The sequence below is a fragment of the Lepidochelys olivacea genome, assembly GCF_965140295.1.
Source record: "Lepidochelys olivacea isolate rLepOli2 genome assembly, chromosome: 9".
NCBI classification, from domain to species: domain Eukaryota; kingdom Metazoa; phylum Chordata; order Testudines; family Cheloniidae; genus Lepidochelys; species Lepidochelys olivacea.
In genome coordinates, this window is record NC_140419.1 from 81,262,905 (window position 1) to 81,278,069 (window position 15,165).

The 15,165-nt window shown below is 44.1% G+C and overlaps 1 protein-coding gene across 2 annotated transcripts in view; it reads left to right on the forward strand.

Annotated features, from left to right (window-relative positions):
- Positions 1 to 15,165, forward strand: part of ARHGEF9 (Cdc42 guanine nucleotide exchange factor 9) — a gene marked incomplete at its 5' end in the record, with an annotated part of 311,752 nt that overhangs the window by 50,914 nt on the left and 245,673 nt on the right. For both annotated transcript variants that reach the window (XM_084638628.1, XM_084638624.1), the window contains 2 exons: positions 11,131 to 11,278; positions 14,503 to 14,600. In XM_084638628.1, the coding sequence (XP_084494754.1) occupies positions 11,131 to 11,278; positions 14,503 to 14,600 (246 nt within the window). The remainder of the gene's footprint in view (positions 1 to 11,130; positions 11,279 to 14,502; positions 14,601 to 15,165) is intronic.

Sequence of the window (15,165 nt, forward strand, 5' to 3'; positions counted from 1 at the left end):
TTAAAGCAGACACAAAGGAGTCAGTAGGCTGATGGTATCTCTGAGCTACTTGCTTTAGAACTATTTGGCCACATCACACTCATCAATGTGCCTAGGAAGGGTAGTTGTGGCAAAAACAGCCCCAGCACAGAGAGAAACTTTACAGTTATTTCCAAAAAGCATCTTTAATTCCCCTCACCCCCTCACTTCCCCCCACACTTTTAACTCATTCAAAGATTTGACTTGATATGTTACATAGATTAAAAACTGGCTAACTGATAGGTCTCAAAATATAATTGTAAATGGCAGAATTATCACTGAGCGGGTGTGTTTCCAGTGGAATCCCACAGGGATTGGTTCTTGGTCCTACACTAGTTAATATTTTATCAATGACCCGGAAGGAAACACTAGGTCACTGATAAAGTTTGCAGATGATGCAAAAATTGGGGGAATGGTAAATAATGAAAAGGACAGGTCACTGATTCAGAACGATCTGGATCACTTGGAAACCTGGGTACAAGCAAACAACATGTTTTAATAGATCTAAGTGTAAACGCATATGTATAGGGACAAAGCATATAGGCCATACTTAGAGGATGGGGAATTCCAGAAAGCAGTGACTCTGTACAGGATTTGGGTGTGATGGTGGATAATTGTCTGAACATGATCTCCTAGTGTAAAGCTGTGGCCAAAACAGCTAATGCGATCCTGGGATGCATAAATAGGGGAATCTCGAATAGGAGTAGAGAGGTTATTTTACCTCTGTATTTGGTACTGGTGTGATTGCTGCTGGAATCCTGTGTCCTGTTCTGGTGCCCACATTTCAAGAAGGATGTTGATAAAATTGAAGAGGGTTCAGAGAAAAGCCATGAGAATGATCAAAGGAGAAAACTTGCCTTCCAGTGATAGGCTAAATTACTTGAGATCTTTGAGTCTAACAAAGAGAAGGTTAAGGGGTTACAGTCTATATACATCTAAATAGGGAACAAATATTTAATAATGGGTTCTTCAATGTAGCGGGGAAAGATAATGATCCAAAGGCTCAAAGTTGAAGCTAGACAAATTCAGCCTGGAAATAAGGTGTAAATTTTTAACAGTGGGGTAATTAACCATTGGAACAATTTACCAAGGGTGTCGTGAATTCTCCATCACTGGCAATTTTTAAACCAAGCTTGGATGTTTTTCTACGAGATCTGCTCTAGGAATTATTTTGGGGAAGTTCTATGGTCTGTGCTATGCAGGAGGGCAGACAAGATGATCACAGCGGTCCCTTCTGGTCTTGAAATCTATGAAAAGTAGAGGTTAAAGTGCTGAAATTCTTCAGGTTATGCAGGATTTTTAAGCATCCAGTGGATAAAGTGTATTCAGCACTTTTGTTTCAAGCCCTAGGCTTGGATTTTCAAATGGACCTAGAGCTGTTGTTAATGATTATTTGCATTACAGTAGCATCTAGAAGCCCCAATCCTGGACCAGGACCCCCCTGTGCTAGGTGCTGCCCAAACACAGGAAAAAGAGATGGTCCTTGCCCCAAAGAACATGCAGTCTAAGTTATGTGCCCGATTCCCATTGTCTAACTCAGATAGCCCCCTTTGAAAGCCCCAACCGTAGTTTACTTTAATTTTGTCACAGGTTGAGCATCAACAAGTCTTCTAAAGATGTTCCAAAGAACAGTCAAATGTGGTATTTAGAGCCAAGTTATAAATCTATTTAAAAAAAAAGAATTTTCCAGGTGAAATATTGCAGGTTGGTAGCACCAGAAAATGTCTGACTTCTCTGTTGGTCTGATGCCAAACCTGGGTCCCAATCCAAAGGCCTTTGAAGTGAAAAGACTCCCTCTGCGTTTCAATGGGCTTTGGATCAAGGCCTTATTCTGTGCTCATCTCTGTAGCCTCTGAGTACCTATGTACCTCTCCATATATGACAGGGATAGTGTGGACAGCAGAGGTGGTGTGCTCTTACCCCTCCTTGTCACATGCTAATGGGCCTCAAGCCTGTCCTGGAGGGACCAGTTTCTATGTATGAGAGAGATCATCAACACATGGGGCCCATTCAGTCATTGGCTCTTTGCCCAGTCGGTCAAGGCACACCTTCCTTTCAGTGCCAGTTGTGCTGGAGACTTGTGGATGCCTGTGCTCCTGGAACTGGACTGAGACGCAGCTACTCATTTCACACACAGGCTGCTGCTAGTGATCCTGAGACAGGATGGAAGGCATTTTTTTAGGTGCCAGAAGGGGAATGCTTGCCAGTTCATGAACAACTTTCCTCCCTTCCCCTGGCTTGCAGAGACCAGACACTGCAGAGGTGATGAGACTAGCCTCTCTTGGAAAAGGGTGTCATTACAACGTCTGATGAAGTGAGCTGTAGCTCACGAAAGCTTATGCTCTAATAAATTGGTTAGTCTCTAAGGTGCCACAAGTACTCCTTTTCTTTTTGCAAATACAGACTAACACGGCTGTTACTCTGAAACCTGAGCCAAAAAAAGATGTTTTGGCAATTGGCAGCAGAATATAAATACTGAGGTAAAAATTCCTGGATGCCTAACTCCAGGCTGAAATGGATATGGCTATTCTGATGTGTATCATTTCTTGCTATATTAATTTGGCCCTGACAATGTGCACAGCGCTGTACAATACACAAAAATAGACAGTTTGTGTCCCAGAGAGCTTGACATCTGATTACAGACACTTACAAGATGGGATGCACTGGGAAAGTCAGCAATGAAGAGAACGGTTTAAACCTGAAGGCCACATCAGGGTATGGAAATTGTATGGCATGCCATGAATGCTCATAGAATTGGGGGTAGGGGTGAGAGCTCCAGTTGAGGTGGCCGGCTCTGGGGTGCAGCCAGAAACGAGGAGTTCAGGGTGAGGGAGGGGACTCTGGGGTGGGGCTGGGGATGAGGGGTTTGGGGTGCAGGAGGGGGGTCCAGGCTGCGACCAAGGGGTTCGGAGCATTGGAGGGGGATCAGGGCTGGAGCAGGATGTTGGAGCTTGGGGGGGTGGGTTTGAGAGCTCTAGCTGGGGGTGCGGGTTCTGGGATGGGATTGGGGTTGATGGGCTTGGGGTAAAAGAAGGGGCTCTGGGCTGGGATTGAGGGGTTTGGAGGGTGAGAGGGAGATCAGGGCTGTGGCAGGGGATTGGGTCACTGGGTTGGGGGCTGAGGGGTGCAGGCTCTGGGCTGCGCTTACTGCAAGCAGCTCCTAGAAGCATATCCCCTCTCTGGCTCCAAGGCGTGGCCAGGTGGCTCTGCGCACTGCCCCGTCTGCAGGCACCACCCCTGCAGCTCCCACTGGCCAGGAACCATGACCAATGGGAGCTTCAGGGGTGGTGCCTGGCCACGCCTCCGTGTATTACGTAGGAGCCAGAGTGGGGTCGAGCCAGAGGAGGACCATGCTGGCTGCTTCCTGGAGCTGCATAGAATGGGGCAAGCCCACAACCCCACTCCCCGGCTGGAGCTGAGGGCCAGATTAAATGATCTGACGGGCTGGATGTGGCCTGTGGGAAGTAGTTTGTCCATCTATGGTTTAAACAATAATTAATTGTTTAATGATAAATCCCTTCTTGTGGGCCTCATGGAAGAAATGCTCCTTAAGAAGGTCTTGAGTGAAGAGAGGGCAGTGGCTTGTCAGACAGGGTTCAATTCATAGGAGGCAATGTGGAAACATGACGGACTGCGCAAGCAAGCTAACATTAATCTCTCCAACCCAGTAGCTAGCTGAGCGCAATGTATATATCTTTATATGTAATCTCAGGGCTCTTATAGCTAAATCTAAATAATTTCCCAGGTTAGCTGCATGAACAGGATATGTGATGTGTCCTCTGATCATGGCCGGCCTGCTGCAGCTCACAGATATTACCAACAAACTTAATCTAGTATGGCGCTTGAGATAATTGGGCAGGAAACTTCCCCTGGAATTCCTGTGGAGTGTGATGAGGATAATTGTCGTCCAGCCTCGGGAATCCAGGATGCTCAAGTTTCTTTTGGTGAAAGGAACATTTGGGTTAAAGGGAAAATATCTGTCCAGTGGCAGTTTTCACTTGGTTTTCCAAAGCTGGATATGGTGGTAGCTAGAGAAGGAGAAGCAGTTACAGCTTACCAGTGTTCTAGCAGAAGAGGAAAGCCCAAAATAGCTGCAAAGGAGGAAAATGCTGGAAAAGCAGCAGCAGGAGTGGGCACATGGCCTGAAGGGAGCGAAGAGCCCATCTGGAATTCCTATACAAAATATTCTTATGTATCTGGGGGATTTGCCTGATTGTGCTATCAGGGAGTGGCAGTTGGAAATATTTCATCCCAAACTCGACATGCCTAAACTGGGGTATTACACTAGTAGAGCTCTCTGTGCTCTTGCTGAAACAAGGACAAATCCATCAGCCCCTGGACACCCGCGAGTGGATCCACCCGCCTCTCTAGGCTGCGGTTCCATTGCTCAAAGAAGGGTCTGGAGTTCAGGTGAAGTACTTGGCATGAGGGGGAAGGTGATGTTAGGGTGGGTGGTTCAGATGGAGAAAATGAGAATCCAGCCTCAGTGAAGACTAAGCGATAAATCCTGTGAGGCTTAAAATGTGCCAGGGATCCTGCAAACTTCTCAGAAGTTGAAATAGTCATAGTCAATATCTGCAAAACAACCTTCCATAAAATATACAGAGGCCCTGGTCCTCACTGAGGACAAATGAATAAAACAGATGTGGAGTTTCCAGATGTGGCTCTTTGTGAGATCAGACATGCCCAAGAAAGCTAAAAGACTGGAGATAAGCAGTGTGGTCTAGTGCGCAGGGCACTGGACCGGGTTTCAGGAGAAGGGGGTTCTATTGCTAGTTGTACTGCTGACCTGCTGTGTGACCGTGGACAAGTCATCGCTCTCTGCCTCTGTTTCCCTTTTTGGTGTCATAGACTGTAAGCTTTTCAGGGCAGGGACTCTCTGCTGTTATGTGTATGTACAATGCCCAGAACAATGGGATCCTAATGTTGATGAGGGTCTCTAGACACTACCCTCCCTAATATAAATAAGAATAAGAATAATAATTTTCAGAGGCTAAAAACCTACTTCTTTTTCAGACTTTTAGTTAACTTTAAACTTGCCCTGTCCATTTGCTCTCAGACCCTACTGAGAATTCTCCTCTCTTCCTGGGGCACACCAAACCATTCAGCCAGAAAGGATCTGAGGAATTTAAAGAATAGTAGGGGTTAAAATCAGGATGCAAATGGAAAGTTAGTGATAACCTTAACAAGCTGAACTTTCATAGCTCCAGAGTAAAATCTGCCGCCTGATTTTAAGCTTCTGGATAAATATTAGAAACAACTGGTAAGGTGAATGTCAGGTTCCTCTGGAGCTCAGACTGTTTAAAAACCCAACCTGCCAACTGGCCAAAGCTGCCATCTTCGTTTCTACCATTCCAAGAAATATAGCATCTCCCTGCAATCCGCATCATCTCACCCAAAAAGGGCACACAGCTCCCAGGAGTGACCTCACAGCATCTAGCATTGCCGAATTGCTGACCCGACAATATCAGCATTTCGGGAAGAAGTCAGCCTGGAGCCGGTGCATAGCCAGGTTTGATGTCATGATGTGCTCTCCCAACTTCCATCAGTTTGAGGTGGTGGCTGGGTGGGAAGGGAGGATGCTTGGTTGTCATTGCTGTAGAATGGCTTAGAGCAGACACACACCAAAATGCAAAATCCAGCTCTTGATTTCTAATCACCCCGTTCTTGGGAGGGAGGGATGTTACAGATCCATGGTTTTGGAATGATGTGGGGGACAACTGCAACATTTCAATCTGGGTTCATGTTTTAAACACCACTTCAAGCCCACTTCTGTTGTAGAGATCTTCCCCCCCAAAAAAATCCCAGTTACCTCCAGGTACTGAGTATTTCAGCCCAGCCTTTCCCACACTTAATAGAAAGTAAAAAAGAAAAGGAGGACTTGTGGCACCTTAGAGACTAACCAATTTATTTGAGCATAAGCTTTCGTGAGCTACAGCTACATGCATCCGATGAAGTGAGCCGTAGCTCACGAAAGCTTATGCTCAAATAAATTGGTTAGTCTCTAAGGTGCCACAAGTCCTCCTTTTCTTTTTGCGAATACAGACTAACACGGCTGTTACTCTGAAACCTGTCATTAATAGGAAGTGTCGCTCTTAACTGTGAAAGCACGGTTGGCTTTTAGCTGCAATCCTTTTGTGCCCTCTGCTGGCTATTGGTGAAATCAGTAGGTTTCGATTTTCAGGAACTAACTTTTTACTAGCTACCTACTGATCTGAATTTTCAGTCCAAAAGGATTCCTTATGGATTCCTTCAGATTCTTGTAGCTGCATGGAGTAAGCCGGTAAGTAAGTATGTTGTCTCTATTACCTTTTTCTGGGGGCATGTTGCAGCCAGAGCTGTGAAAGTCAGATTCCTGCAGACTGCAGCCCTGCCTGGAAGGTCATCTTCAGGATTTGGGTGCCATGTCCAGATGACTGTCTGCGCCTGAGCCACAACAGATTATTCGCTCACAGACCCCTGCCACTTTGTCTGTAAGTGCTGCATAAGCTCATTTGTGAAGATCTGTTCAGATTAGTTTCTGAATGCTGCTTGAGACTATCTGGTTATGGAGGGGTTCTCTTATGAAACAGGCAGCTACTGCCCCAGATTGCTATGAAGTGATCCCTCGTTCTGTGGTTGATACTGCTGAAGGTCATTGGTGGAACAGCCCACTTTTTTGAAAAAATCTTAGTGTTGGTGAATATCATGCATGGAACAAACCTGCTTGCATTGTTACTGCCACTAAAGATCCCCCATAAAGCAGGCCATATTAATGGGGAGCATAACCAACGATCCCCCATAAAGCATTCCACGTTTTGAGGTGTGAGCAATGCTCGCAAACATTATTTGCTAGTAGAGTAACTGATATTTTAATTCATGAGCGGCACACATCATTTCTCATGCAGTAACTGCACACCGTGTGGATATACCTGGGAAATTCAGGGACTCAGAAGGGCATTCTCTCTGCACATGCCTGTTCTGCCTGGACTGGTGCATTCAGTAGAATAGCAGGTGCATAGTCTGCTGATTAAGCACAGGACTTGGACTCAGGAGTTCTAAATTCAGCCACAGATGTGCAGCTTTGCTTATCTTCATTTTGTAGCAGCTGGTACAATATGCTTCTCACAACTGGGAGAAGCTGCTACGTTTGTCTTCTCTATTTGACAAGAAATTGCTGGAAATTTAATATTGGCCCATTTCCAGCTGGAGTACCACTGATTACACTCTGCATGCACATTAGTATGTAGTTTATACTAATATTTGAAATCAAGAAATGATACTTCACTTCCCCACTCTCTTAAATCTTGCTTGGGCCAAATGACTGCTATGTTCTATTCTGTAGTAGCTACATTTTAGTGGCAGGGCCATTTGTCTGTATGGGGCCAAATCCTGATCTTCAATGTGCATAAGTGACTTTTATTAGCTATTTAATGAAAAGTGAAACTTGGTTAACTCCAAGCTGTTCTGATTTTCAGATACTTTTTAATTTTAATAACCACAAGGTACTAATAAAATCTTAATTAAAAAACTTTCTATTTTCTCTTTAACTGGTGTTTTGTCTGGGAATACTGTTATTTTGCTGTCAGTGAGAGGTTTGGCAGTGTATGTAAAGGCTGGTGGCTTTATTCATATATATTTGACTCAACCAGCTAGTTAGCACATGGCTAATCCATGTAACCACATGTTTCCCTAATTGTGATCTGCTGTTCCCTACTCCCTACGTTAGTTTGTTGTAACTACTTGTGGCTTTTTAATTAGTTCCCTGTCCCAAACAGCTTACAATCTGTCTTACACTACGTATTTGTACAATGTCCCGCTCGCTGGGGCTTTGATTCCAGTTGACGTCTCTGGGCATTACTGTACTATAAATAATAATGAATAATAAAGAACTATAAAATGTCACACATTCCCTGCAACCTCTTCCCATTAACCAATCTTATTACCAGTTCATCTACAAGGAAGTCCTCCTGCATTCATAACATACATAAAGCTGGAATGGCTGGTAAACCTACTTTGCCTACCGTTGTGTCTCCTAATCAAGAGAAGAACGGTGGCCCAGTGGGTAACATGCTAGCCTGGGACTTGGGGAATGTAAGTTCAATTCTTTACTCTGATGTAGACTTCCTGCGTGACCTTGGGCAAGTAACTTATTCTCTGTTTGCCTCAGCTTCCCTTCTGTAAAATGTATTTATTCTCAAAACACAGGAATGTTTTGAGGATAAATACATTAAATGCACTCACTCACTGTGGTAATGGGGGCCATGTAAATACCTAAGATACATAGATGCAACTCTCATCTAGCCCAAAAGCTTAGTAAAAATAGGGTAATAACTATTGGAACAATTTACATATGGTCATGGTGGATTCCACATCACTGGTGATCTTAAAATCAAGATTGGATGTTTGTCTAAACAATCTGCTCTCGGAATGATTTTGGAAGTTCTGTGGCCTGTGTTGTAGAGGAGGTCAAACTAGGTGATCACAATGGTCCCATGGAACTGGTGAATCTCCCAGTTGTTATGTTACATTGTCCACAGAAATTTCTGCTGATTTCCTAACTCACAGGGTGTATCTGAGACTCATCATTTGTCAGAATAAAAATAAAAGCCTGATTTTGAATTGTATAACTCTAAAAAATGAACCCATTTTTCAGAGAGTCACTGCACATTTGGCCATTTCAAGACAATTGTTCTCTAGCTAATGAAAGGTAGTCATTGCTTGAGAGAGGGAAAGTTATAGTGTTCTTTCTCTTAGTCTTAAAAGGCAATTGCCTCTTTGTCTGGATTCACTATTACCTTGGTGGAGGCACAGCCAACCAGTACTCAGCCACTTTATAGTTGCTTCAGCTAACAGCAAAGCCTTTTTGTTTGTTTGTTTTCAATAGTGCTTCACAGGCACTGGCTATAATGTAATGGTCATGTTAGCAGTTAGCTATCAACTTTCAAGGAAACCCACTCTGTAATTTTTACTCCTTTCTGTGTGACCCCTTCAGTCGAAACAGACGTTCTGATACTATTTCTAAGTGTAGTGAAAGAGTACAGAGGCATGTGCAGTCAAGAACTAGAGATGGGTCCTAACTAACCCCTCACATTCAAATTCCCTGCCACTCCTGTTTTTGACTGGATTAAATCTGGGTCTGAATCTAAACTTTGTGGCCTATCTCTAGCAAGAACATAGGAATTGTGATCCCAGAACTAGAAATGATGGTGACAGGCACCATATAAATACATTTGGGAGACAGAATACAACAGTAACCAGTGTCGTGAATAACACACTCCAGTGACAGATGCTTCAGAAGATGTAATATGAACATAATGGAGCTAATGTTATAATGCTGTCCATTTGTGTGTGTGTGTGTGAGAGAGAGAGAGAGGGAAAAAAATTCCATCCTGATTCCAGCTGGTGATCAACTTATGTCCTGAAGCATGAGGATTGGAAGCCCTTGCAATTTCATGCTTACTAATGTAACTTCACAACTGGCCCCATCCTTATAATAAGCCAAACCAAAACCTATCTCAGAAGACACAACAGAATTTAGAAGAGTTTGTATTCATATCTGAATTTTGCAGCTCTAACAGGAACAATATGAACTGGAACCCAGACCTAAGTAATGGTAAATATCGCTGGTATCTTGTCTCAGACAAGGGGCTAATGACATGCTTCAGATAGACACAAACTCTTTGATGGGGTTGGCAGGGAAGGGGTTAACACTCTCCTTCAGAAGAAGGTCTGTAATGAGTGAGGGGATTTGCTTAGGTAGCAGGGCTGGACCAGCTGTAGACAATGAATTAATTCCTCCAATCACACTAGAGGAGAGATGTGGACTGCAGTGTGGGGGAGAAGGTTGTCTGTGAAGAGGAAGGGAGCTAGGTGAGTTTTCCTTGCTTGCAATGATTCATACTTTGACTTGGCTGAAGCAAGCCCTATGCTACACTTTACATTTAGCTGAGGCAAGAGCTATTGGATTTGGTTCTTAAATGGGCAGGATCATCTAGATAATTTTCAATGTACCTTTTTACAACCACATGCACCTCAAAAGTAATAAAATTCCACCTAGGTGTACAGAATCCTTTCCTGCCCAGATGGCCTTCTGTGCCTCCTTAGTGAACCTACCTGCTCCACAAGAATACCTACTAGACATAACAAAGTTGCAACCTGCTCTCCGGTTCAAAAACCAAGTGTAGGGTTCTGTTTATTGCACTGGAAAACACCTAATGTGCTCACCTGCAAATGACTAGAAAAGCAGCTGTATTTATAAGGTTTTGGGGACCTGAGAGATCATTCACTTTTAGACAGGTATTGTTATAGTAACAAAATCCACAGCACTCAGAATAGCTCAGCTAGGATATTGCTGGAACTGCTTTGGCTCTCTCAGCCTTAAGCGTCATTCTGTGTTCTTAGTAAAATTAGCTAAGCTTTTTTTTTAAAAAAAGTGACATTTGTAATTAAAACACATTATAGCATAAGAGGCAAGATAGCCAGTACCAGGAGCTGATGTTTTTCTCTTTAACTATAGCACACGCAAAGACCGTGCAAACTCCTCACACTGCTCCCTGATTGTGTGCCTCCTCCGGTGTTGGAGGGATCATGTCCCAGTGCATTGTAGTTCGCTTTCCATGCCATTCAGTTATTGACCTCTCTGAGTTAATGTGGATTGTGGTAGTGGTGATTACTGTTACATGTCAACATGGGAACTGGACTGAGATAACAAACTACTGGTTTCAGGTAGGCCAGCAAAGTACGGCCAGGAAGGAACAACATTCGACCACTAGTAACCTTAGGTCTCACTTTCAAAAGTGCCCAAGAGAATTAAGACCCTATGTTCCATTGGCTTATGCTTCTAAATGATTTGTGTGCTTTTTTGAAAATTTTATCCCTGGATCTGAGTTCAAGCTCGTGACCTAGTAGAAATGAAAGATGATACTATACAGAGACGATCAGCAAGTCTAAATCTCTCTATTGCAAACAATTAAGTGGTCACGAATTTATTTGGCCCATTTAGGGGGCATTACAGTGAGCCTTGGAGAAAGGCATGAGTCATGGTATTGCACTAAAAGTGCCATACTTGAGCCTGACCTTTGTCAGATTATAGGCAGTAATATTCCTATCCCACAATCTTTTTCTTTCCAGCCCCTGTCTCACCCTCTTCATCCATCACCACAAGCACCTCCTTTCAAAATCCTGTTGGACAGATGTCGCTCCTTACCCCTTTCCCAAAGCACTCCGATGGGGCTGGACCAACTGGGCTGGAGGAGGCGGCTGTTGCTGAGCACTGGTGGTGAGTCGCCTTTCATTTGACTACTCAGACTTGCCTTTTAATCAAAGCAGCAAGGGAAGCATTGGACTAGGGACTAGGAGAGATGGTCTGGAATTACATCTGTCTTCGTTATAAATCTGGAATTTGCAGGAACAGGTTGCCATAGCCACGAGCTGTAGAGAGTTTATCCCTGACGAATTAGGATCTTCATGTGGATTGCAAATAATGGGTCTTTCCCCTCTTTAATTCCTGTCCCCAGATTTTCATTACCGAAAAGGGAGATGGATGATGCTCTGAAGTGTAAAAACCTTTTGGCAACCTGTGATTGGGTTTTCACCTCATTTGCTATACATGGTGATTTCTTCCCAGTTCTGTGTCCTGGACAGTTTTGTGTAATTTAGTAGTCTCTTTGTGAATATTGCCATTTGAGAAAATGAGTAATCTGCTAAATTTTCAGAGATCCAGGTGGGAGATTTGTTTGGGAATGTGACATCAGAAGGAAAAGTGCTTTGCTTTTCGAGTCTGGATCTTCTTTCTGATCAAGAGGGAAGAGACTATCAGAAACTTGAGTACAATCTATTATGCTGTGAAATAGTTGGCCAAGGAAAGTGGTACAAGTCCTATCTCCAAACTACTCTGGAGAAAACATAAGAATGGCCATAGTGGGTCAGACCAATGGTCCATCTAGCCCAGTATCCTGTCTTCCAACAGTGGCCAGTGCCAGGTGCTTCAGTGGGAATGAACAGAACGAGCCATCATTGAGTGATCCGTCCCCTGTCATCTACTCCCATGAGAGAATGTACTGCAGGGAACAGTCCTGCTAGCAGGGAAATGAGCTGGTGATGTAATAGGTGTCTTCAACGTCCAACCTCTCTGATTAGGAAGAATGACAAATAGAGTATGGAGGTTCTTTCCCAATGGGTCAGTATTACTAACACCTGAACATTAGGATTTCTTGGCATGTCCAGGTCAAGAATACCAGCCGTGTAGGTACATCCAAATATGCCACTGATTGCAACCAAGTGTTAATGGATGGTGGCAGCATAGCAGGTATGAGAAGAACCAGTGGTGAAAGGGTGAAGCAGCTGCTTACTGAAATGAACGCTATTCATTTCTAGTGTGTGGGTGGAAGTGGATAAGCCTTTTTAAGAATGCAAGTGTTACAGGATCTGCACGTTGCCTCTTTAGTTATCATCCTTTAGTTATAATCAGTGCTCACGCTGCACCTTAGTTTGGTTTTGTTTGATTGAGAGACTAGAAAGGGAAACATGCACTGCTAAAAATAACAGCAGCTTGACTAGGTTGGTGCTGCATTTAGGAAATAGGCTTCAGTGCAATCTCTCTCTCTCCCAGTAATGCTGGAAGAAAACCAGGTTCCCTGTTCGAGCAGCCCTGAATGCAATTCCATAACTAGAGATGGGTCTGAGCCAGAACTCCAGCTCTATACATCTCCAGGTCTGGATCCTGATCTGCAGCAAAACTTCAGCTGGGAGTGGGATTGGGTCCATGGCTATGAATTTCACAGTTAGCTTATCACTGGGAATCAGAACAAAACCCCATGTTTTAATGCCCCTGAAGGTTGCGTATGAAGTACTCTAAGATCCTCCGATGAATGGCACAGCAGAGGCACGACATGGTAGTCTGATAAGAGATGTGTAGGATCAACAGTCAGTAGGTCTTCATTTAATTGTGCTATAGAGTAAACCACACCTCCAGGCTTGCCGTTGGAAGGTACCTGTCTGCATGGGGAGCAGTTCAGAGCTAAAACTAGTTTAATAAGGTCTAGCTGATTCTGTCTGCCAGGTGCTGTTGGCTTCCAAACTGTATCGCTACCCACTACACATAGAGCCATTGTAAGGTAATGGTGAAATTGATCTGCAGAGTTCAGATCCAGATTCGTATCTCCACTTTCCCAAAGCTCAGGAGTACTTGGATACAGGGTTTCAGCTCATCCTGTCACTGGCCAGTTTCTCAGTCTGGATCTGATATTTTAGATCTGGGATTTTAGTTTGGGCCCATCTCTGAGTCACGCAGCCATCCTAGGTTAGCATTGAGTGCAACTGCTGTCTGGACTTAGGGGTGGATTGGAAAAAGGGAAATCAGTGTTGTACATCTCTCAGGCAAATTTTCCGGAATTCAGCTCTTTCCTTCCTGAAAGGGATGACAGACCCCAGGGAAAGTGAGTGAACACTGTCTGTGCTCTGCTCAAGCCATGTGTGGCCTGCTGACTCAGGAGCGTGCATTAGCAGCAGCTGCAGACCTACATGTGGTGCCTTTCTACAGCTCATCTCTCCCAGTGGATATCACTCCAGGCAAGCATTGTGTGAAGGGTGGACTGGCGGAGTGATTCAAACAAAACCATGGGCAATATGAGAGGGAAATAGACCTCTCTAAACTAGAGCCAAGGCTTCTGCCCAGAACTGTGCCATGCCCATCGGGTAGGGGTTGGGAGGAAGAGCTGGATTCATGGTTGATTAGAACAATATAGCTGAATTTAATAAAAGGTAATCATCTTGAATCATCTAGTCCTCCTAGTCCATCTGTATCTCCTTAATAGCCAGCTGCACCTTCAGGTATAGAATCCTTAGGTGGTGCTCAGTTGTCTGTAGGGTCAAGTTCAGACTTGGTGTAAGTGGGTGCAATTCCATTGAAGTGCAATTGTTTCCATGGTTGGACTGGCCTAGGGTGCTTGGGATGATGAAAACATCCTGGCTTCTCTGGTACTCGGCCTTTTAATGGCCTGTTCTTGTTTTGCGTAGATTAAAGGAGCAGTTACCACTTCAAGGTGTGTCATGTTGCAGACCATCAAGGCTGGGAATCCCAGATTTCCAAAGATGTATAAGAAGTGTTTTAGAACTTACGGTCCTTGAGATACCAGACCTTTAATAACAATGTATTCAGATTATACTCTTCCTGAGCTTGCGGAATAGCATCCTGGCCGGTGATCCAGTGTGTCTGCCCCTACCTGCCTATACCAGATCTGAATTTGGCCCTGAGCTCTCAAGTTATGTCTGAATTTCCATAGCATCCAAATGAGGATACTTTTCTTCCGTCTTGAGAGCATGAAATAGGCACTGAAATAAATTCTCTCCTTTTTTTTTTTTAAAGAAAAAAGTAGTGCTTGAAGGAGTATTTTCACACTGTCTTGTTTCTTGCATTCAAACAGAACAGCCCTCACCCCGCAGCCTGAGCCAGAACAGGGTGTTTATCCTTTAATTCCTTTTTGTGTGGATTTTGTCCTACAGCTGAGAGCGACCTGGGTTCAAAGACTCTGGAGGTGCGCGGAGGTGGCAGCAGGTGGAGGCCCCTGAAGCCTGGAGCTGAGCAGCTGCTAGTCAGTAAAGTAAGGCCATTGCTTGAAATATTGTTTTATCTGCTCTCGTGCTGGCATTTGCCTGGGACGCCCTTAGCCGTCGACTCTGACAATGTGCTTCAATAAAAGCCTCCAGAATCCAGTTTCCGTAGCAGCAGACTTTTTTTTGGTAATGAGTGCAAATTATTTTATGGCAATATAAAGATTGTAGCATTCACCTTTTTTGCCCAGATTAGTTCCCATCGGATATAAATCAGAGGCTTTACAACCTCATACAGGGCCTGGGCCCTCCCTTCCTTTTGGCTGAATATTCCTTGCAGATGGGGGGAAACTGTGTAATTTCAAATTGTCTGTAGTTTTGTTACCATATGTCCTTTGGATTAATTATTGTCGCTATCTCTGTGACCTATTTATGTGTCTGTTCTTTCCAAAGTGTTTTGCAAATACAGATGAAATCCCTTTTACTTTTGACAGTATAGTCCCCACACTCACTAGTGAAACCCACTGGGGTTGTCGGGACTAGTCTGGATCTTTGTCTTGGAGTTAGAAAGTCGTGGGCAAACTAGAAAGAAAATTGGCAAAGCGCTGTGCCAGC